Here is a 24,094-nt window from a genome sequence, read left to right on the forward strand (position 1 = left end):
ACACACGCCCGCCGCGTTTCTTTCTTGTGGTTTTGTTTTTTTGTTTGTTTGTTTTATTTTTTTCTCTTTTTTTTTTTTTTTTTTTTTTTTTTTTTTGCCGTTTGTTGTGTGACTTTTGTAATAGCACAAAGTTATTAAAGTGGTTAAAATGGGTAAAGTTCCTTTCACAGAAATTACTCGCATGTCATGGAGAGAAGTACTCAGCCGGGCGAGTGGAAGGCTACTCTGATTTCTTGGAACTAGTGGCGTTCAGTGGGGTGGCGGGCACGCTCCCCAGGACTGGCCCCTGTCCTGCTTGTCCTCCATGCTTTGTTGGTGAACTGAGGACCACCTAGCAGACCTGTGACAGGTCCCTTATAGTCTGGTGACTGTCGCCTGAGGAATGTGCTTTTCCTTGTGAGTAGGGAAGGGTAGATAAAATCCTCTTTTAGGGATTTTTTTTTTTTTTTAAAGAAACCCCTCTATTCCAAAACATTATTTCTTTAGAAATTCTATTATTTTTGATGGAGGGCTGGTCGGGTATCCTTTACCAGCAGGTGGAGCCTGGTGTCTCCTGTCCTATTTTTAAATCTGTGTGGTTTGTCAGGCACTTTCCCAGAACTGCTTGGAGACAAAAAGCCATCCCTCACACGCTGAGGGCCCAGGTCCAGTCTCCAGAAGCCAGACAATTAGACAAATCTCAGTGAATATTTGATGATGAGGAGGACGAGAGGGCAATTATGGGTCTTTTCCGGATAAGAACGTTATCTATCTCCTGAGAAATAGTGGTTAAAGCGAATAGAAGATTATCGTCTTCTCCGCAGGCCAGGTTCTGTCTAGCAGGACTGACCTAGGACGTAGTGGAAGTAGGAGAGCTTGACTCTGGGTTATCAATTTTGCTATTATTTCATATCCTATTTATCCTACACCTTGATTTTTTTTAAAGTACTGCTCTGCTCTGCCCCCCCCCCCACCTTGTTTCTGGCTTCCAGCCTGGTCTTTGACTGGAACATGGCCACCAGCTTGCTCTTTCCAAATGCTTTGTGACATTCCCCTCCCCCTCTTCCCGCTCCTCCTCCCGCCCTCTTCTCCTTCCTCCCCCGTAATCATCAGCAAACACTCCTAGACCATGTGAGCTTTGCCTGCATTATCTGTTTATTTTTCATACTACCCCCATGAGATAAGTATATCTTCCTCTCCTTTGTAGACGAAGACACTGACATTCCCAGAGCGTACTCTTACCTGTCAGAGCCTGGCATGGATTGATTGTGCTCCTTTTCTACACCCTATCTGTTCTCGGAAAGCGCTGACAGGCCCCAGTGTGTAACAAAGGGTCGAGTACATACAGCAAACTGGGCTGATTCCCTGCGTGGCCAAGTCTCCGTCCATCTTAACCTAAAAGCCATTTTGAGAGTAATCCTCTCTCTCCAGATAGCTAGGCTCCACGAGGGACCAAGGAATGGGGACACCGCTGATCCCTGAAACCTCGTACGTGTCCTGTGACAAAGCTATACTAAAATAGAGCTTTCTGGAGCCCTTTCCAAAAGCAGTTTAGTGTCTGTCATCTCCTATGACAGATGCTGAAAAGGTGTGATTTAGTAGGTGCTGACGGTCCCAGGATTTGTCCGAAGAAGCCCATGGCTCTGATCCCCTGGTTCCCGTGCCAGACAACCCTGCACATACCAGACAGAGTTCTTTTGGATTCGTGGAGGCATGTGTGGGAGAGGAACTTCCTTTATACTCTCCTCCAAAACTCTGTTCCAGGATCTGACCTTGGGACTGAGTGGGTAAGCTACTGTGGTTACCAACCGTGTGCATCTTTCTGTAGCTCAGGGGTTTAAGGAAAATGACCCAGTAACTGTTGGACTGACAGAATTCTCCGCATAATGCAGGACTTATCTGGGGCCTGTAGGAAGGTGAGAGCCAGTAAACGGTAGGGAGTCCCTCTGTACTCACATGGGGATGACATGAATTTTAAGATGCAGAAAGGACGGGGCACCTGGGTGGCTCAGTGGATTAAGCCGCTGCCTTCGGCTCAGGTCATGATCTCAGGGTCCTGGGATCAAGTCCCACATCGGGCTCTCTGCTCAGCAGGGTGCCTGCTTCCCTCTCTCTCTCTCTCTCTGCCTGCCTCTCCGCCTACTTGTGATCTCTCTCTGTCAAATAAATAAATAAAATCTTTAAAAAAAAATGCAGAAAGGACGTATATGGCAATTACATCTTAGAATTGCCAACTGTGCTAAGATCTACGAGTTCTATCATTTGTTGACCTATTACCATGTTCCAAACACCAGGACGCCTCTGATGGGAGTGTGAGGAGCCCCACTTGGGGATGAGCGCGCTGAGGCTCTGAGAGGCCGGCACTCAGGTGAAACCTGTCTGACCCCAAGGCTGTTGCTTTCCAACTGTTTCATTGACCTTTCTTCCAGGGCCCCCATGGCTTCCTTTAAGAAGTGACTGAACACAGTTCCCTCTCTAGCTGGAGGTTTTAGAACTCAGACAATTTCATGACATTAGCCCTGTTTCTAGTGGATTAAAACCAGCTATTGATAGCACAGGGTCAATTATGCCCCAGAATCCACCACCAGTTCTGTGGTTTGCAATATTACCTGGGTTTGGCAGGCTCTGTGACCTCCTCCTGGCTCCAGTATCGTATGGACACCTCTCCAACAGCTCCCGTGGGGATGTCTAATGTGAATCTCAAATGTAAATTCCCCCAAACTAAGCTCTTCAAGTTTCTGGTGATTCTCCCCGTGTTCCCATCTCAAGGACACTATCTCTTCCACAGACACGGGGACCACGTCCTTGCCTTCCTCCCTGAATTTTAACCTTGCTCTCACTCCAAATCCAATGTTTAGCTAGTTTTGTCTGTTCAACCTTCAGAACTTATCCCATCTGACCCGTCCAGCCACCTGCACCACCAGCCGCCGTGCCCCTGCCATCAGCCCTTGTCTACTAGACTACTCTCTGCTGTGTCTTTCCCTCTTTCCCTGCTACAGTCCATTCTTCACCCAACAGCCAGAGTTATGTTTCTAAAAGCATGAATCTAATGAAACATTTTCTCCTCCTTATTAGAAGAAGAGGCAATTTTTGAATCATGGCGTATAAGGCTCTCAGAGGGCACTGCCTTCAGGTCTCCTGTTTCTACCTCGTTGGCTTTATCCTCTAACACCTCGAGCTTGTTCTCACTTGGGCAACTTTGCACATGCTGTTCTTATTCTCTAGAATAATCTTCCTCCAGATCAGGCTGTCACAGCTGACTCTTCTTTCAAGTCTTAGGTAAAATTTTACTTTCCTGGAGAGTACCTTCTTAAATACACCAAGTTAGGGTATCTGCCTCCTCAGAGGTGGTTTTATTTTTTCATACCTAATTTTTTTTTTTTTTTGAGTGTAGCTGATACACAATGTGTCCTTAGTTTCACAGTGATTTGACTTCTCTGTATGTCATGCTCTGCTCACCACCGTACGACACTATTACAATACCACTGACTACCTTTCATAGGCTGTGCCTTGCATCCCTGTGACCGAGTCATTCCAGAACCAGAAGGTCGGACCTCCCACTCCCCTTCACCCATCTTGCTCATCCTTGCGGCTACCCCCTCTGGTAACCATCACGCTGTTTCCTATGTTTATCGGTCTGGTTCTGCTTTTTGTTTATTTGCGTTTTTAGAGTCCTTGTATGATTTACATACTCATAAAAATATATCCATCTGCTTACTCTGAGGCTAGGAAAAGACATCTCGATATTTCCAATATTTTGAACAGTGTCCATCAACATATTCATGACGGATGAAAGAATGATGTTTGTTTCTTGGAGCGTTTCACAAACCTTAGTTTGACACCTTATATAATGTTAACATTAAATACGTATTGTATCAAATTGGTTTTCCCCAAGGAAAAGAAACCTTTTTTATTTCTGATCTACCTGTGTATTTCATATACTATATTAGATAAGTTTGATGGAAGAAAGATACAGGTGCATTGTCTCTTCACTTTTACTCCGAAGAAGTGTCTCTTACCTAATTTCGTAGTTGTTGAGTTGCTTGATTGCCTCCTTGGCTTCCTGTCTATTGGAGAAAGTTACAAAGGCAAACCCTCTATTGTTGCCATTAAAATCCATCATCATCCTCATTTCATAAATTTTACCAATCTACAAGTAAAAGAGAGAATCCATGTTTGTCCACTTGTACTTCCAAATGGAAACACACACACACACACACACACACACACACACACACACACAGTTTTCTGAAGCCTCATCTCTGCCATATTTGGCATTTGCATTCTATTTGAATATTTTCATGCTGGGTTCAGATCTGTTATCTGACTCATGGTCAAAGTCAAGCTAAAGAAAACACATACAAGTGCATTTCAGCTTGACTTAACAGAGTAGGTTTTCGACAGAGCAAATGGCCTTTCATCACACAATTGTCTGTGGATTTATCCACCATCCTTGGGACCGGGGGACGCATCTGTCATCAGAAGCATGATTTCACGATAGATCTGTTCTTGCCCTCTACCTTGGCCTCTCAAATTTCCATAGTTTTATCTTTACTTGGTCATAATCTACCAGTGACCTGGGACTTTCACTTGGAACCTTGCTAATCGATTTCTTGTGTCTTTCTCCCACCATGACCTCAAGATGTCCAGGGAGGATGTATTTTGGAGGATGATCTGGGGCTTTCTGTTGCTGTTTTCATCTGTAGGCTGAAGGTAGATGCTAGTTTTACATAATTAGCCCAAGATCAGAAGCTCACAGCAGAAGGCCACTCACTCTATCCTTCTGACTACAGGTCTTCTGTTTTCTTCCTGCTACCCCAGATGTTCTCCAGCAACCCAGGCTCAGTAATTTATTCTTGCTGGCCGCTGTATGACCAGTGGCCCTAAGAGATAGGACAGGCATGTGCAGGGAGAGGTTTGTGCTTCTTGGTGGTTGGTTACCCGCCGGCTCAGCCTCCCCCACCGGCACCCTCCTCACCCCTCCCCACGGTATTCAGTGGTGGACATCTGTCTATCCAGGGCTCATCAGGAAAGAGTTCAAGCATGTTTCATCTGTTTTAGGTGTTTCTCGGAGCTCATTTTCAAGGTCAGGATATAAAATTCTTACAGGATCAAATCCTCATAATTTGTGCACATGCCAAATGAGATTGTTTGTATAAAATTAGGAGCGGTTCTGAATCAGAGGCTGAGTTATACACACAATTGATTTTGGCATTTAGGGAAAGAAATAGCTAGACTCTAATTTTTCTAAATTTTTCAGGAATGTGGTTGTTGAAACACCACTTGGTAAAACCTTGAAAACAGATTGTAATTTTCTGTTCTCCCTGTACCTTTGGGTTTAGCTACAATATATGACTTGGCATTAAAACTGAGGAATGTGTTCCTTAATTATGTAATGACTTGGAGAGACCCCATTCTTAATCTTGCTGATGCATTAGGGCCGCCAAATGAAACCTGTAGATGCAAATTTCATTCTGAACCATTATGTATAAGTACACAAAGAGCGCTGGCAAACCTACACATGCTCTTTGGATGTGAAATGGTGCACTTGGGAAAACCATATTCGAATGTCAAGTTGGAGCAATATCGTATTTTGGAGAGATCCTTGTAGTAGTAATATAGAATGATGACTAACTTGTTGCAAACTTGGTGCACCTATGCAGATCAAGGATCAGAACTTGAAAATGAGCAGCAGCCCTAGTTCAAGCCATCGGGAATAGGAAGAGTGACCTCGAGGCACTGACAATAAGGGGACAGCCACTAACAGCAAGGTTTTGAGTTTGTCCACGTTGAGGAATGGCAATCGGAAGAGAAGCCATCCCCCGCCAAGAATGAGCACTTTAACAAAGTGTATAGTATTTTTCCCTTGAGAGATAAGAAAACATGAAATTTGGACTCACTTTTTCACATAATGGTATAAGTTCATCCTCAAAAAGGTCTCGGGGAAGTTTTCCAATAAAAATTTCACAGCCTCTTTCTGGGGGTGCTGCATCCCAGCCTGGTGGAGGGCCGCCATATTTCCTTTGTCCATTTTCCTGCAAATCCCAGGTGAAATATATGAGGCAGAGAAGAAAACAATAAAACTTTTAGTTTGAGTTCCTCAGTTATTTTCAAAATCATGATAAGGAACTTATTTATCATTGACAAATTATAGTGAACTGGGCAGAGGATAAAATCAAGGTCTCCTTTATGTGGATTTATGTTTTATTTTTTATTAACATATAATGTATTACTTGCTTCAGGGATACAGGTCTCTGAATCGTCAGGCTTACACACTTCACAGCACTCACCATAGCACATACCCTCCCCAATGTCTATAACCCAGCCATCCTATCCCTCCCACCCCTCCCCAACCCCCAGCAACCCTCAGTTTGTTTCCTGAGATTAAGAGTCTCTTATGGTTTGTCTCCCTCCCCAGTCCCATCTTGTTTAATTTTTTCCTTCCCTACTTCCGATGACCCCCCAACCCTGCCTCTCAAATTCATCATATCAGAGAGATCATATGATAATTGTTTTTCTCTAATTGACTTATTTCACTTAGCATAATACCCTCTAGTTCCATCCATGTTGTCGCAAATGGCAAGATTTCATTTCTTTTGATGGCTGCATAGTATTCCATTATATATATATACACCACATCTTCTTTATCCATTCATCTGTTGATGGACATCTAGGTTCTTTCCATAGTTTGGCTATTGTGGACATTGCTGCTATAAACGTTCGGGTGCACGTGCCCCTACGGATCACTATGTTTGTATGTTTGGGGTAAGTACCCAGTAGTGTGAATGCTGCATTGGAGAATATCTCTATTTTCAACTTTTTGAGGAACCGCCATACTGTTTTCCAGAGTGGCCACACCAGCTTGCATTCCCACCAACAGTGTAGGAGGGTTCCCCTTTCTCCACAACCTTGCCAACATCTGTCCTTTCCTGACTTGTTAATACCAAGCTCTGTGCTTCAGCACTGGCTTGTGATAAGTGTTGTGAGAACATGTAAAGTGCTGGACAAATTACTTATGATTTTTGTCATTCAGTGTCAACAATGTCTGATTATCAGAGGATCTGACTATACTTTGAATCCAGGGCTCTGCTGTAACATGGAGTATCTGTGGTATGGCAGTGAGGGCTCAGGAGTGGGGCTCCCTGACTCTCTGACTCACTAGCTATGGGGCTTTGGGCAAATGACTTAGCTTCTTAGAACCAGTATTATCATACACAGAGTGGGGATAATAGTGGCTTTTTTTTTTTTAAGATTTTATTTATTTGACAGAGAGAAATCACAAGTAGGCAGAGAGGCAGGCAGAGAGAGAGAGAGAGAGGGGAGGAAGCAGGCTCCTTGCGGAGCAGAGAGCCTGATGCGGGGCTCGATGCCAGGACCCTGGGATCATGACCTGAGCAGAAGGCAGAGGCTTTAACCCACTGAGCCACCCAGGCGCCCCAGTAGTGGCTTTTTGATTAAAGGAGCTAATATATCAAATATGTCTGGCACTGTTCTAGGCATGAGATATATAGTCAACAGTTATTAATTCTCTCCTTGCCTTCTTGGATTTGGGCTGTCTCATGTGCCAAGCAAGTCCATGTAAGCCCCTAAATAGAAGCATTATGAAGATTAACATTTGAAGAAGTGGACTGGCTGATATTGGGGGTAGCTAGTGAGGGACTTAAATCTGTTTTCAAAGTTGACAATATGGCGAGGGGAGTTTACTGATGTTAGTTCTCTTTGTGGGAAGCAATACTGTTCTCCACCCAAATAGAATACCAACCCTTGCTAACACCAACCAACCCTTGCTATTGCCAACCAACCCTTGCTAACACCAACCAACCCTTGCTAACACCAACCAACCCTTGGTAATACCAACCAACCCTTGGTAAAAACACTTGGAGTTTTATGGGAAAGAGTTTGGTTCTTTTCATTACTAGGGATTAGATATTAAAGACAGCAGTGCTATCTTTATTTTTCTAGAGGTTAAAGACCTGAAAGCAACTTCAGGGGCTCTGAGTGGAGTATGGGTCAGATCCATTGCTGCCAATTGGCAATAGTGTGCTTTCTGGGGAAAGGTACACTTACTTCCAACATAGGTATAGCCAGAGCTCTTGGTCATTAGACTTTACTGTGATTTTTGAAGAAAAGTGAATATAAGGGACCAAATACCAGCATTTATCACTAACTTCTTCACGTAATACTTTAAGGAGTTGTATACTATAAAATGATACATGTGTTGGAAAAAACTATAATGCAAAAGGCAGAAAACATCATTATGTATCAGGTAAAAAGAAACATTCCTCAGTGTGTCACTCTGCCCATCTATCGAAGCAGTTTCTGTTAAATTTATTTGCTTTTCCAAATATTTTTCTATGTGTGTTCTAAAAAGTCATATATCAGTTGTTTAAAGACATTGTTTTATATGTTTAAAATCCAAGGTAAGACACTCCAGTTTCACTCTTAAATCTTTATACAAACCAACTTGGGACTTTCTCAATTATTCTATAAGTATTAGCTCAAAGGATTTTAGGTCATGGTATAAACTATGTCTCTGGTTGCGATCGCTTTTTTTTATTCCTAATTTATATAATATGGTTTTAAATTAAAAAAAAAAGGTGTCAGATGGGTGTTCTACCTTGCCTTGATTATTTTTTGCCTCCAACAATCGGGTGTTTATTTATTTTACTAATTATTTAAATATTTGCTTCAAGAATTCTTGTATTTTTTTTGTCCCTTATATTCTTGCAGAATCTTCTAGCAGCAGAACTTCTGTAGCACTGAGAATTACTTCTAGAGAAAAAAATGCCTTAAGAATTCTAGAATGAATGAACTCTATCTCAACCAAGAATTTGCTGAAAAATATGAAGTTGACATTTTCAGAGATATATTAAAAGTTACTGATTTTCTAACAAAAATCTATATGACACTTGCCACAGGCCGGACACTGCTATAACCCTAAACAGTGTCAGAGGTTAAGGACTACTGCTGTCCCCATTTTACAGAAAACCCTGAAGTCCAGAGAGAGTAAGTACTTTGCTGAGGTCATATGGTTGGGAAGAGGCAAAGCCAGGATTTGACTTCAGACTGTCTGGTTTTAGAGACCATCAGCTTAATCCCTACATTTTGCCTTGTTATATGGAAGTGTAATCGTTTATAACAGATTCATACCACCTTTACATATTCTCTTGTGAAAAAAATGATCATGCCAGTAAATGGCAAACACTCTGCCACATTTAAAATCCTTTCCATTTTCCAATCATTTTATTACACAAATTTTGGAAGGACGGATCTGATAACTGTTGCTTATAAGGAGACATATTTCTATTGCGGGGCTAAAGGCCACTTTTTAAAAGTCCATTTAGTTGCTAATGATCCCTCTGAGGCCATTTTTGTATATATTAAATGTCTAGAGGTCTGTTCAGTGGATTATTAGAATGAACATAATATAAATTTGGTAGCATTTTCATTCTTTAGGTTGAAGAAACCAAACTTTCCTCCCATAATACCAAAGTAGCTATTCCAGAATTTCTGATTTGACAGGCTTTGTCTGATAGTTTGAAAATAGGCAACCGGCAGACTGGCCTTTAAAGTTTTTCTTTCTTGCTATAATTGCTAAAAATATCACTGGACTGTTTTGTGTTCATCACCGTGAATAGGAGGATTCATCTGCTTATGAGCCAAAATGATTGTGCAGGAAAGCTTATTAATTGTCTTTCTATGGTTTCCATAAACACTGGACAAAAATTCCCCAAGGGTATTTTTCTGGGGGATCACAGAGTCTGGCTGGTTCAGAGATGTCACAAAGCTCACTCATGGGGGGATCTGCTCTACACACCAGCCGCTGGGCTCGGTACGCACGAGGGGTGGTCATCTGTGCCCATTTAAGACAGCAAGGGGCGAGGGGCGTTAGTCATGGGATTAGAATAGCTGTCCATTACTCAGAAAGGACAGTTGGGAGCTGGATTGCTGGTATTTTGGGCACTGTTTTTATAGTCGAGGAGTTTAAAATAGATAAAGCCCAGTTATAATGGCTCTTTCCCCTCCTGGCTGATGTCCTCCTCGTGGGATGCATTCCCCCAGTAGCACAAATGTATTAATAGTTCCAAGACAAAGAATATAGATTTTTGCTTTTCATGAGGGAATGTTCATTAAATTCTGGGAACTTGTATTTTTCTAATCAAAGACTTGGAAACTATTGGCTTTCTTGTAGCACATAAATAGAAACCTTCAACCATGTAAATTAAAAGGGGAAGACCTAATTCTAACTAAAAATCCATGGGTGTAATTCGCATACTGGACACTGAGCCTGCCTAGTAACTCAGTTTATATATCAAGAGTATTTGGATGTTCCTCTGTTACAGCTATTTTAAGCCTTTCATTATGGAATCATAGACTCTAAGAAATGATGTATACCATCTTCTTGACATGAATAAAACCACCCAAACTTTCATAAATGATTGTAAGCAATAAATCTTAGTTTGAGGCCAAATGGACTGAGTTCATTTTGGCCATCTGGCATCTGACCTTTTTATACATCGAGGAATCTGAGCCAAATCGTGTTTTCCTACAGGAGTTAAAAAAGGCCAGATACTTGCTCTTCCAGCTTCTTTTGCTGTTGGGATAGTCATGGTTACAATAAAGTAAAATGGAGTTCTGATGCAGAAATCATAATGGTTCAAACTTCAGTGTTCAACACCCCATGGTGCATTTTCTTTTCATTCCAGATTTGTGATGCGGTTTCCTAAAACCTTACTCCCTCAAAACCTTGAAAACCTTCCTGAAGGCTTACTCTTAAACTTATTTCTCCAAATCAGAGTTTCCATAAACAAACATTCTTTTAATAAACTCCTTTTCTGCATAATGGAGGACTGTGGACTTTTGTTACATGTAAATAGCAAGAAAAACAAAAAAACCCCTCAACAGTTATTCCTAATTGGATCACATACTGTGCTAAGGGCTTTTGACCCTATTAACTTGTTTAATCTCCTCAACAAACCTATGTGGGTGACGCTATTCATTTTATAGATGAGAAATCCAACACATAGATAGACTGTGTTCAAAGTCACTCAAACTGTAAGTGATGAAGACACAATTTGAAACCCAAGCCTATGCTTGTAATAATATTTTTCTTTGGATTTTATATTAGCCCAGTATGCTCGTTTTACAAACAAGGAAACTGACACCAGAGATATTATGTGACTTGCTTAAAGTCACATTGATTTAATTTATTGCACGAAACACCAGATTGAACACTCTGATTCTCAGTCTGGTGAATTTTGTGGCTTATATACTGTCCCAAGTCACGACAGCATTTTTCTCAGGCTCATGATCTTCATAATTCATTGTATTGTGCTCTGCCTACTTTTTAGTTTCACCAAACATGGAGACTAGATGGTTTGTTTTCTCCTCTAAGTGAGCCCCTTTATAAACAGAAGGAGATTAATTAATAAACCTTTATATAGTCCATTTTTTTAAAGTTTCCTGAGTAGTGATTTCCATTCCTTGAATGATTCTTTGGAAATCATCTGTAATCCTCTTTTGTGGTTTTCTTTGGTCCTTTGTTTTTTCTTGCCAAGGGGAAGAAACTGTGTACGTTCCCTTACTAAACTGTGTACGTTCCCTTACTAAACTGTGTACGTTCCCTAAACTAAACTGCTTTCAGATGTTCTCCTGCCCATTTTCCAACTGGCTATGTTTATATTTATTTCTGTTCCTATTAGTTCAGGTGCTGGACAACCCAATTGTGCTCAGTGGCATTTGTCACCTTCACAAGCATTGTAGTCACCAGGGCTATGCCCAGGACACTGGTCCTGTGACCAGACCCTTGGAGACTCTTCTCAACAGCTGGTATCAGTGTATCAAGAACAGGTTTCAGGACTGTGTCTTTTGAAATTTGTGACTTAATACCATATTTCCCCAGTTATTGATTTGTGAGATTGAATAAAATTCTCCGTTAGACATTATTTCTATTCTCACCTACAGACCACCTATACATCTCGTATGTAGTAGAGTTCGACCCGAATCTCAGAGTACTTAAATGAGAGGGACCAAGAGGGTTCTCCTAGATGTGATTTTACCATTGGTCTGCTTATGAACTTTTTTGTTCCTGATGCCAATAGACAGTGCTATGGGGAATACTTATTTTGTTAATTCTATGTAAAGATAACGATCTGTCTTCATATTATTTATTTGCCTTTATATCATAAGATCAATGAGCTCAGGTTGATGAAATCTCTTTTAGGCTGAGAAATTTTAGAAAGCAGAGTCTATTTAACTTATGTACTGTGGAGCTTGACATTACCCTTATTAGCTCTATTTTTTAGAGTCCTTAAAAAGCATATCCAATAGGCATGTCAGGTATTATTTTTCTAAAAATAGAGGAACAATAATAATTGTAATGTAAAGGTTGAAAAAATAGGATGTTAAAATTTATAGAACTGTGAGACTACGTCTGGAAACTGAGAGGAGAAGCTAAATCATGAACATAATAGGCAGATATAAATTTAACTTTATCCTCTTATAGCTTAGTGTTTCTGAAAGTACATTGTGTGCGATACTAGGTAGTTTAGAGGCCATTGGTTTATCTGAATAGGTATGCATTTTATTGTACATTAGAAAACATGTAATTACCATATACAACCCGTGGCTTTTCCATTTACGTATGTGAGAAAAAGTTTACTTTTAAAATTAACTTGACTAGAAAGAGTTGATTTATTGAATTCTGAACAGTATTATTGGCATGTGTTTATGGCAAAAATCACAATGAAAAATGCACCCAGCTTTTGGCTCTTAACAATTATTTGTTTCACTCTCCACCAAGCCCTTATATTTTATTTTTTTAAAAAGTATGATACGTTTCTTCCACAAAAATGACTTTTAGGAAATTAGGAATTGTGTTTGTTTCACTTTGGAAAGCTAACAACTGAAGCCCTATTGCCCAGCAAAATATTCCTAATAACATCTCAGGTTGTTCACTTTTAGAGGCAGAACTAATTTATGTTATCAAATGATGTATTTAAAATCTGTAATACTTGTCCTTTCACTTAAAGGATTATGTGTGGCAAACTTCTGGAGTTCAGCATCTCAATATTTGAAGTGTTTGAAAGCAAACAGGCTTTTCAGCATAGCTTGTATTTTGTAAAGCTTTTTATAATACTAGTTTCTGGCCAGTTCATGGGAATTCTAAATTCAAGGATATCTTTACACACAATTCAAAATCAGGAAAAATTTTTGGAGTTTGTTTTTCCAAAAGAGGGAAAGTGAAATGCCAACTCGCTTCTAAGACCCAGTGTTCACATTCTGCGAGGAAACCGACTTAACGAGGGACCGCACAGCAGCCATTGGAGCGACACCAGATTCACTGTGCTCACGCTCACTTCCGGCTTCCGACTCGCGCATGTCTGTTGGCGACTGCTGTCACCTGAGGAAGCCTCTCCGGCCCAACCAAGAAATAACTGGGTGAAAGCTTTGGTGATTCCTTTGTCCATCTGGGAGCTTTCACCTTGCAGAACGTGTAATTTATTCACGAGGCCCCTCCAACTTTTTATTATACGTACAATCTGCCTTTTTGAATTGAGGAATACTATAATAGATCTGGTTAACTTATGGAGAGCTGTCCACATACAGATAAAGACACTTGTCCTGGTGCAAGGAAGATAGTTGGTTTGGATGTTTGCCCTCCTATTCTACTGAGTTCAACATGGCCCAAGAAGAATTCCATCTAAGGCCCTTTTTTTTGTTTTGTTTTATTTTTTTAAAGATTTTATTTATTCATCTGACAAGAGATCACAAGTAGACAGAGAGACAGGCAGAGAGAGAGAAGGGGAAGCAGGCTCCCCACTGAGCAGAGAGCCCAATGCAGGGCTCAATCCTGGGACCCCGGGATCATGACCCGAGCCAAAGGCAGAGGCTTTAACCCACTGAGCCACCCAGGTGCCCTTGTTTTTTGGGGGGCATAAGAGAAGTTGTATATAGTAATTACTCTCCTTACTAAATCCCCCATGAATTTTAATTTCTGATGAGGTGAGGGATATGGCAAGGCATGTATCCTTTCCTGAATGTAAATTCTTCATTATCAAGGGACAGGGCTGACTGCGTACTGGCAAAGATCTTGTGAGGGTGGTAGGATGCTGGTGAAAGGGAGGCCGCCCTTGACCCCACAGTTGAAGGTGGGAAAATGTTCAGAGACTGTTTTGTGAGTTAATCAAAAGGATCCTTAAAGGGAATGTTGTAGGGATTAAAAAAAAATGTGTCTCTCGTTGCTTGTCCTCTTGATGCCTATTCTATTACTTTCTTTGCATCAATCAATTTTCTTTGCAGTCTTTGCATTAATTTCCTTTTTTAAAAAAACATATAAAAATATAATCATTCTTGTTAGTGAAATATTGGGATCAAAGAGAGAAATCATGATCACATTCTAGCTGGGCTTGTTTTCTAAAACCTCTGAGCCCAAGTCCTGTTCTCTGTGTTTAAGAAGGTATTTAAGGGGAGGTGTTGAAGATGTACCTCCCACAACTAACTTTTTTTTTTAACTTTAAAGATTTATTTATTTATTTATTTTTTTGACACAGAGAAATCACAAATAGGCAGAAGTAGGCAGAGAGGCGGGCAGAGAGAGAGGGGGAAGCAGGCTCCCTGCTGAGCAGAAAGCCTGATGTGGGGCTCCATCCCAGGACCCTGGGATCATGACCTGAGCCGAAGGCAGAGGCTTAACCTACTGAGCCACCCAGGTGCCCCACCACAACTAACTTTTCTTATCAGAAGGTTTGAAAGAGAATGCAAAGTACAGTTGATCCTTGAACAACATGGATTTGAACTGCACAGACCCACTTATATGCCAGTTTTTTACAGGGCTGTAAATATATATTCTCTTCCCTATGATTTTCTTAACATCTCTCTAGCTTTATTTTAAGAGGGCAGTATATAATACAACATACCAAGTATGTGTTAATCAACTGTTTATGTTATCGGTAAGGCTTCCGGTCAACAGTAACCTACTAGTGATTAAGTTGCTGGGGAGTCAAAAGTCAATAGGCAGAGTTCTGACTGTGTGTGTGGGAAGAGTACCCCAACTCCCACATTGTTCAGGGGTCAGCTGTAGAATAATCCTTACTCTGAGATTTAGAGTCATTTAATGCTGTGTCAACATGCCATTCAACATTGTCTCTCCTCTCCACCCTGTGCCTCTGAAACAATGTGAAAAAGAGTCATAATACTGACCTCATATGCAATTCATGACGGTATGGCATTGTGATCTCACTGTTCTTGGCCTTGCCTATGTTAGATAGCTATCTTTGAATCTCCTGATAAAGTTTTGGGTTCTGAAGATAAAGAATCATTTATTTTTGGTTCCCTGTTAAAAATACTTATTTGGATAATACTATTTATTTTGATCAGTAGTAGACAGGTAACAATTTAAGAAATGCTAAAGTTGCCCACAGGCAAAGTCCATAGTCCCAAAGAGCTGCCCATGTTTCCGCCTATTTAAATCATGAAACTCACACCTAGTTTTAAATGGAAAACCCCACGTGCTTCTAGTTAAAGGGAAAACACTCTCAGGCTTAGTTTGTGAAGATTTTCAACCTTCAGTTGAAGATCTCCTATATAATCAATTCTCTATTACTCTATTTTAGGAGAAATTCATGGCTGTTTGAATATAGCTTTAGGGCCCCGTTTCCATTTCTTGGGATCCTGAAGTTCCCATCACCTGTCAGGCATACAGCCATACGTTTTCCACAAAAAGATTCATAGAGCTCTTCCTTCCTTTGGAGTCTTCCACTCTGTGCTTTGGCATTTCTGGCTAGTGAAAGCAAAGGCTTCTTAGGAGTTTTAAAGCTGGTCTGTGGGTGGCTGGGGTGATAAGCTTAGGGAAACACATGTCTGTGATGATCTACGGGCCCCATCCTGTTCTCATGCTCAGTCTACCTATTTAAAGAATTAGTATTAACACATTTGGTGAATGACTTAAGTCCTTGGATAGCAGGGACATGAGCAGGTGGTACGAGGCAATGGAAGAAAAAGTAGGACCCAGGAGCTATCTTTTACCATGAAGTCAAATTCCTATTTTTGTCCCTAGGATTTTTGTGTGGCGATTGGAAAAGAATGTCCATGCCACAGTGTTCTTCCATCTGCTTCTCCCTGCGCTCATGTAGACGGAGCTGGTTGTAAATACGGGAATTCTAAGTGTCTTATTTTCATTGCATTATTCATAAGAAAAACATTGCAACTTAAGCAGTACCCAAGTGAAATTAGTGGAGGACATTATACAAAACCAGAGAGAGGAAGGGGGTTAATTTGGGGCATCCTGAGAAGGATGGTATCCTAATCCCCTATATGCCAACCTAGCACCAGGCTTTCTGCCTTCTGACTTGTACATATATGTTGAAGAGATGAGCACATGGGAATTAAAATACATGGTTGTATTGGAATTCCACATAAGAGAATAGGCACAGCAAGCCAAGTTTGAGGGGTGGGAATGAAGCCGTATTTTGTTTGTAGGCTGAGGGAACTGTTCCCAGTAACCCAGTCATGGCTGATTAATAGGGAAAGGGAAGGGCTTGTCTGGCCCAATCTTACTGGGTCTCTGGAATTAAGGCACACTAACGTCTTTGCTGTTCAGGTGCTATGGCCACAGACGCTCCTTTGTCTCCAGCTCCTTCCAAGGTTCTTTTTTTGTGTTCACCCTCCAAGTTCCAGCTGCATTGTTCCCTGGCTTGAAGAGTTCCCTGCTCTGCTCTGTCACACTGCCCAGTTTATGATACTCATGGCACTTATCATGATTGGTAATTTTTTTGGTTTCTTTACTTGATTATTTTCTGCCTCCCCTTGAGGATAACTTAAGCTTCATGAAGGCAGGAACCCTGGCCCTCTTTGTGGAGATAGCAAATGAATGGATGCGTGAACCAGGCTCAGGCAAGAGCAGGCAGGAGCGGGTAAGACCAAGAGGGTGTGCCCGCTCCTATTAAGGGAGTTTAAACACTCATTTATGCAATGGGGACTTTTCTTTAAAACCTGTGAATTAGCTTCTCAAAGTACTAGAGTAAACATTAGAGTTGAAGTCAGCAAATTTTTCTGGAAAGGGCCAGGTAGTTGATATTTTTGGCTTTTTGAAAAACGACTCTTGAAAAATCTAGAAATCTAAAAAATCTAAAAAATGACAAAAACAGGCAGTAGCCAAAGTTGAGTCTCAGCTCAGCTGGCTGACCTCTGGCTCCTATGTCTACTGAATTGTAGAAGGCTGGGGTTTGTTTTCTGACTGCAAAATGAAAAGGTTGGATGATAACAATATTAAGCAAATTTCAAACACTACAAAGATTTGAAAGACCAGCCTAATGAACCCAGGGAACTATCCTACACCTTTCATAGTGAGGTTTTCTCCATGAAAGTTTCCCAATTTGTTGATTGCCGACTGAATGCTGCCTAGAACATTTTTCCACTTCATGAGAATTTTTTTTCCCTTATCATAAAAATAGTCCATATTCATTATAGAAAGTTTGGGAAAAAAGAGCATCAAGCAAGAAAAACTTAACTCTAACCAGAGATTACATTTTATTATTTTCCCAGTATTTGTACCGTGTGTAAAGAATTTCTCAGAACATTATTTAGAAGCTGTATACAGCTTTGCATTCTCATTTTTAGGTCAACATTCATTCTTGGACATCACTCCATGTCTTTCTTTGAAATCCTAGTTCCTGACTACATAATTGGGAAATAGAAAGTTGACCATATTTTTTGTGGCCAGTAATTTTTTTATTGAACATTTAGGATATATCTGTTTTTAACATTATAAATTCCACTATGATGAACATCCTTATGTCTAAGTATTTGTCCCCACTCATTAGGTGAGGGAATGGTCTGTTTTATGGCTCCATACAGAAAGGGGGCACCCACAGCTGTATTGCTCACTCACTGGGTCTTATGTTACCATTTTTAATTTTGGATAAACTCAATTTCATTGCAACTACTTTATATGCATTTTAGGGCAGATGCTGCATCTTCTACTTCTATAATCCCAAGGCCTCCTACTAACACACTGTGTTCAATGAGATGGACTATAGAAACAAAACAGAAAAACAAAAAATCCTTTATGCATATTAAAGACAACCACTGGATTAAGAAAACAATGGGACTGTCATACTTCATAAAAGTGTGTGTCGTAATGATTTTTAGAAAATAGATTATTGGGGTAATTAGACAACAGTGTTAATACACAGCATATTTTGAACTATTTAAAAATAATACTTAAGTATGGAAAATATATGATAAATACAAGTATTTTAAAATAATACATGAAGAAGTATCCTACTTTTAAAAATATTTGGACTACTCTAGGGTGATGTTTATTAAATATATTTTTAGTTTTTAGTTTTACTAGAATTAAAATTCATGTAAACTAATCACATGTTGGGTGGGAAGTTTGTGGAAAATGTTCATCTACGAAAATGGATTTTTCTGGCATAAAGGAGAAAATTCCAGATGGAAGGATCATCATAGGTCAGAGTTCATGACCCATATCATTAAAGCTTTCTTGAAGAAAGGATCAGCATGATCTGATTTTTTTCTCAAGTATATTTTCACTCTCAAAAATATACTTTTTTCAGAAAATCTGGCAAGTTCAGTTAAGAATGAAAGGGTAGGGGAACAAAATCACCACCCATAATTCTGTTGTCTGGAGACAAAAGACTGTTGACAAAGCAACAACATCGCAGCATACTTCCTTCCAAAATATTTCTATGTGGCGCTAACACAAGTGTGAAGTTGAAGGTCTAACTTGTCAATGTTACACAATTTTTATCAATATTTATTGAATGTCCACTAAATGCAGGATATGGCATTAACTTCCCTTTATTTTCTCTAAGGTACTTTGATGAAATTTCCAGCTATCAATATCCAAAGATGTACTTTGTGATCCCTTTCTCTTTCTCTCTCCTTTTTTTTTTTTTTTTAACAATAATTCAAATGCTCACAGGCACAAAGTGTTGCATCAGTTGGAATATAAAAGACTGGCTCACGTTATTAAGTAACCTGCAAAATTCTATTTTTGACAGCTATATTTGTCCTGCTGGTGATAAGAGAGCACAAATTAGTCACCCTCTGGTTTTTGAATTCTCCTTTTGCGAGTGTTCAATGTTCAATCTCAGAGGCTGTGAAGATGCGACAAAATAAATTCTCCAACACCTAATTTAGCAAATACCTTCATGTTTAAAATGATCTTTTTATGGGTATGCTCCCAGAATTGTATTAAGCTGTTTCTTTATCTTAATTTTTTGTAAAGAGATTTTTAAAAAAAGGAAACCCAATGTTGCCCTCTTTGCAAAGGCTAAAGTATGGAGAAGGCTGAAAGGTCTCTTCTAAGTCCCAAAGCGCTGAGGCTGTGCCTTCAATGTCCTGCTCTCCTTTTCCAGCCAGTTAATCTGGGCTGCGGACCAGTGACTGGACTGGGCAGATCCCAGGATGGCAACATCATGACTAGTAGAATGGGGGCAGGACCTAGCCAGTATTCTGGAAATTACGACCCAGAGTGCTTAAGGGACGTGTTGAAGATCATACAACTTGTGTCAAGGAACAAGTTAAACCACAGGTCTCCCATTTAAAGTCTTGGGTGACTTCCTATACTTTGCACCCAAAATCAGGAAGGATTTTCCAATTCATTCAAAATGATTGAACCAAGTCCTGTATGTATGTAGACCTTGACTAGAGGGTTTGGTCCGGATAGCCAGGTTTTAGCATTCTAGGTTTTACATTATGCAAGAATTTCTGACCCAATCAGTCACTCTGTTAGCAAATAAATCGTACTACTGAAAGTTAATCCCATTATAAAGTTTAGGCTCAACAAAATAGTTTTTGCATGCCCTGTCATGCTAATGCCTAAAATTGCAATCAGAAAGATAATATTGTAACTTCTCTTAGTTCTGTAAATCTTGCCAGAAATTCTGGCCGGTAGCAGTGGAATTATAGCCTATAAATCATGAGCAAGGTACCTAGCCTCCTTGTGTCTTTTCTTACCTGGAAGCTGGAGATGATCATAATGTTGTTGTAAGGATCCAGCGAATGAATTTATACAAAGCAGCTAGAATAGAAGTGCCTACTACATGTCTGTTGTTATTTAATTGCTATTAATGTGTGGTTCCATTATTGACCTTTTCTGAATGTAATTGAATATATAAATTCAAAGTAATATGCAGATCGGCCATATGTTTTTAGGGTGATTTGATTGGGAAGCATTTTTTTTCATTTCATTTCATTTTTTTTTTTCAGTGTTCCAAAACTCGTTGTTTATGCACCACACCCAGTGCTCCATGCAATTCGTGCCCTCCTTAATACCCACCACCAGGCTCCCCCAATCCCCTCCCCACCTCCTCTCCAAAACCCTCAGTTTGTCTCTCAGAGTCTACAGTCTTTCATGGTTCGTCTCCTCCTCCGATTTCCCCTAACTTCTCATTATGAAAGGTAAAGAGCCGTTTTGGTCTCCCTCTGTCTATACTGCAAATGATCTTACATCCTTGCATTTGGTTGGTAAAACGATCTCCTTTGCTATTTGAGTCTTTAAAAAAAATATACGATCTGTAAACTTTTCACACAGCTGTAATAAGATGTTACAATTTTCTGTCCAGAATTTTTTAAAGTGATTACTTCATGACCGAATGCTATTTAATTTGCAGCAGGATTTTAAGATGGATGGGACTCTCTTTGTCCTCTGGCTTGGATATGGAGCCAAGTTACTGGACCACCAAGAGGCAGGAAGAGGTAGGAAGAAACTGCTGTAATTGTTTATGTTCTTGATGCAACACCTCCTCGCTGCTCCCCGCTCCCCATCCCTGGGTTTAGGAAAACAGTGGGGGAGTCTGTGAGGGGTTTGTGGAGTCTATTCAGAGCTATTTGGACACCCCTGCTGGTGAGTTGTGGATTCTGATTTCCCCCATGTGAGAGGAATTGAGAGGTGCATCTCAATGAACTGTGGCAGGGGCAATAAGGAAACTGCTCAGAGAGCTTGAGATGCACCCCCTGTTTTGGGGAGCATACTAGGCTGGTAGGTCTAACTCACTCCTGAAATCCCTGATGGTGAAAGCGGTGGGTTCTCCTGCTTTGATGTTGGCGAGAAGGAGAGGTGGTTGCTTTGTGGAAACCGTACCTCCAGGTTTTGCTGGTCGGAGAATGTGTGAGTCTATCGGGGGCTAGAGTTTGGCCACATGTAGGCCCCATGTAGAGGGGTTATCTTCCCTACTCCCCAGGAGCTCTGCTTAGAATGTCAAAAAGAGCTCTGCAGAAGGGGTCAGAGGCCCAGGAAAGTGGCCCGCCAGAGGAGGGTGAAGCAGGGGAGAGATGCCTAACAATGGAATTAAGGAAGTCTGTGATGATCTTACTTGCCTACCTGCGGGGCCCAGAGAGCCCAGGGCTGGCTATGGGTCAAGCACATGCTGCCCCCACTCTTTGCTTTGATCCCTTCCTTCTGTCTCAGCTCTGAGTCCGAACGCATAGTTAGCAGACTGGCATGGGAAATTATGCTTCCGAAAGCATAAAGGAAGAAAATAGAAATCACCCTCTACCTTGACATACATGGGGAAGGAAATAGCTATAATTTGAAGTTTTTAGTATACTGCAATGGACATACTACTATTTAGTGGAAGATTTTTTTTTTTTTTTTAATTACCCGAGAGTTACCAGAAAAGTCATGAGACATGCCCTGAATTTCATCTAGGGAAAAGGAAGAACTAGTGCTTTGACTAAAACTGAACAATTTACATGTTTTGTGGTTAATTCTCATAGAGTTCTGATTATTGAATGTAATGATTATATATTCATAGTTTGCTTAAAGATTTTCCTTTATCCATTTAGGTGTGTGATATTGAGGTGTTAAAAATAATGCCATGCCAGACAGGTTTATAAGTATTCCTATCATTATATTTTGGGCCATTACAGATTTATTCTTCAGAAGGCAAACATCCTTATGTATAAATATTAATTGCTTTTCAAAAGGGTTTAAATGCTTCTACTACCACCATCTTTGCATAAGTGTTTCAGATACAAAGAAGGTTAAAAGAAAAAAAAAATTAAGTATTGTTGGTAACGTATCTAACATAACTAAATGCAGTACACTTTGTAACAATCTGACAAAGGATTATTTAATAAGAGCATGTTGCATGTTTTATTGTTATCCAAATGAAACTTATAATAGCACATGGGTTTGATTAAGTTCAAAAGCTATGTGGGTGAAAGATTACAGCTGGGAATGAAAAGTGTAGTGTGTGTAAAAACTGTAGCAAGTGTAAAAAGTAGTGAGATTACACTTTGTCTTATGGTAAAAAGGGCAACATTATTTCTTCAAGTAAGATATGCTTAATATTAGCTTTCTTTTCAGTGTGTCCTAACCTCTCTAAAGGAGGCTTTCATAGAAACAGCAATAATCTATATAGATAATTTTTAACCAACATCTATGAATAGTCAGTTGTAGAACTTTTTCCTTTTTAAAAATGCCAGACATGGGGGCGCCTGGGTGGCTCAGTCGGTTAAAGCCTCTGCCTTCGGCTCGGGTCATGATCCCGGAGTCCTGGGATTGAGCCCCACGTCGGGCTCTCTGCTCAGCGGGGAGCCTGCTTCCCTCTCTCTCTCTGTCTGCCTCTCTGCCTGCTTGTGATCTCTGTCTGTCAAATAAATAAATAAAATCTTTTAAAAATAAGTAAATAAAAATAAAAATGCCGGACATGGAGAGAAACTATTACAGATCCTAAAGCTGGCTGGGGAGGTGTTCTGAGAAAGCTTCATGGAATAGCTCGAGTGACCAATGGGTCAGTCCTGGGATCCCCCTAGAAGTCTAGAAGTAGGGAATCTCTCGGGAAACTAAGGTTAGTTCCAGGATAGCTTGTTCTCTGCTGATTCTTGCAACACTAGCGTGGTTCCACTTCATAGAATACCTTGGGTAGTAAATTCCAATTGGCTTTTCATGTACCCAAGTGTTCTTTTAAAGCTATGATAGTCCCAGTGACTGTGAATGCAGATTCTGCTTCCAAAGGACCAGCTAAGATGAAGCTGAGAGCCAGAGTGGAAAGAAAATCATCTGCAGGGTCACCTACAAACACTGAAATGATGTAACTTCATCCCCCCGGGAACGAACATCCATGAAGAGTTACACAGCTGACCATTCACATTTTGCATCTTAGGACCACGAATATTCCCGCCATTCAGAGCACTCAGTGCTGGATCTCAGCAGAGGTCACAAGAAGTTCCTACCTGGACCAAGCTATATCCTGTGCGCTGAACCAGGGCGCGGAGGGCTGCTTCCTTCTGGGTGCCGCTCAATCCGTCCCCGGATTTGTGATTTGATTCCATTGAGAGTGATTATCAGCAAAAAATCAGGTTAATTAGGGTTGCTCACTGAAACCAAATTTAAGATAAATTAAGTAAATTACTATTGCCAAACTTGTCCTTCTCACAAAGGACATCTTTAGGAAACATTCTCTGTAAATAAGTCACTAAGTTAGCGTTAACGAACAGCCAAACACAAACATGGCTGGTGAAGTGTCCTTATTAAAAAAGCGTTTTTAAAAAAAGTTCAATTTTAGTTGGAATTCGGAAGTCACAAATGAATAATCCCCCTTCTCCAATTAGAATGCAGATCAGTAAATCACAATCCAATTATTTCGGAATGTCACCAAATGCTCAAAAACAAATTAGCTCCTGTAGATTAAAAATAGGCAGAACAGTCTTTGCAGATGTGGGAAGAGAACGGGGTGATTAAATCAAATCAACTAGGATATAGTATTAAGATCCTGAGAGATTGAGCTTTCTCTCTCTACTCAATGTGGTACCTAAAACCTTTATCTACTTATTCACCAAAGATAAATTTCTAGAACAGAGTGTGCTCTGTTGCATCTATAGGAATCATCATGCAAATTAGTTTGTGTAATAAAGGGGTCCTATGGGTTTTAATAAAACAAGAAAAATAGATTTTTTTAAGTGGTGTTAGAAGGGGCCGGCTGACACTCGGATCATCTGTCACTTAGGCCACTCAGGAGAGGACAGGAAGCCCTTTGCGAAAAAAATGTAAGGAATTCGGGCGCCTGGGTGGCTCAGTGGGTTAAGCCGCTGCCTTCGGCTCAGGTCATGATCTCAGGGTCCTGGGATCGAGCCCCACATC

General features: G+C 40.4%; 1 protein-coding gene across 1 annotated transcript in view; it reads right to left on the reverse strand.

Annotated features, from left to right (window-relative positions):
- Positions 1-24,094, reverse strand: part of LOC111145083 (APOBEC1 complementation factor) — an 81,472-nt gene that overhangs the window by 32,911 nt on the left and 24,467 nt on the right. Inside the window, exons 2-4 of the mRNA XM_022499712.1 lie at positions 23,188-23,331; positions 5,880-6,014; positions 3,999-4,129 (exon numbers count right to left, since the gene is read on the reverse strand). Of these exons, the coding sequence (XP_022355420.1) occupies positions 3,999-4,129; positions 5,880-6,014; positions 23,188-23,286 (365 nt within the window). The 5' untranslated portion in view covers positions 23,287-23,331. The remainder of the gene's footprint in view (positions 1-3,998; positions 4,130-5,879; positions 6,015-23,187; positions 23,332-24,094) is intronic.

The sequence above is a fragment of the Enhydra lutris genome, unplaced genomic scaffold (assembly GCF_002288905.1).
Source record: "Enhydra lutris kenyoni isolate GAN:26980312 unplaced genomic scaffold, ASM228890v2 scaffoldscaffold12, whole genome shotgun sequence".
NCBI lineage: Eukaryota > Metazoa > Chordata > Mammalia > Carnivora > Mustelidae > Enhydra > Enhydra lutris.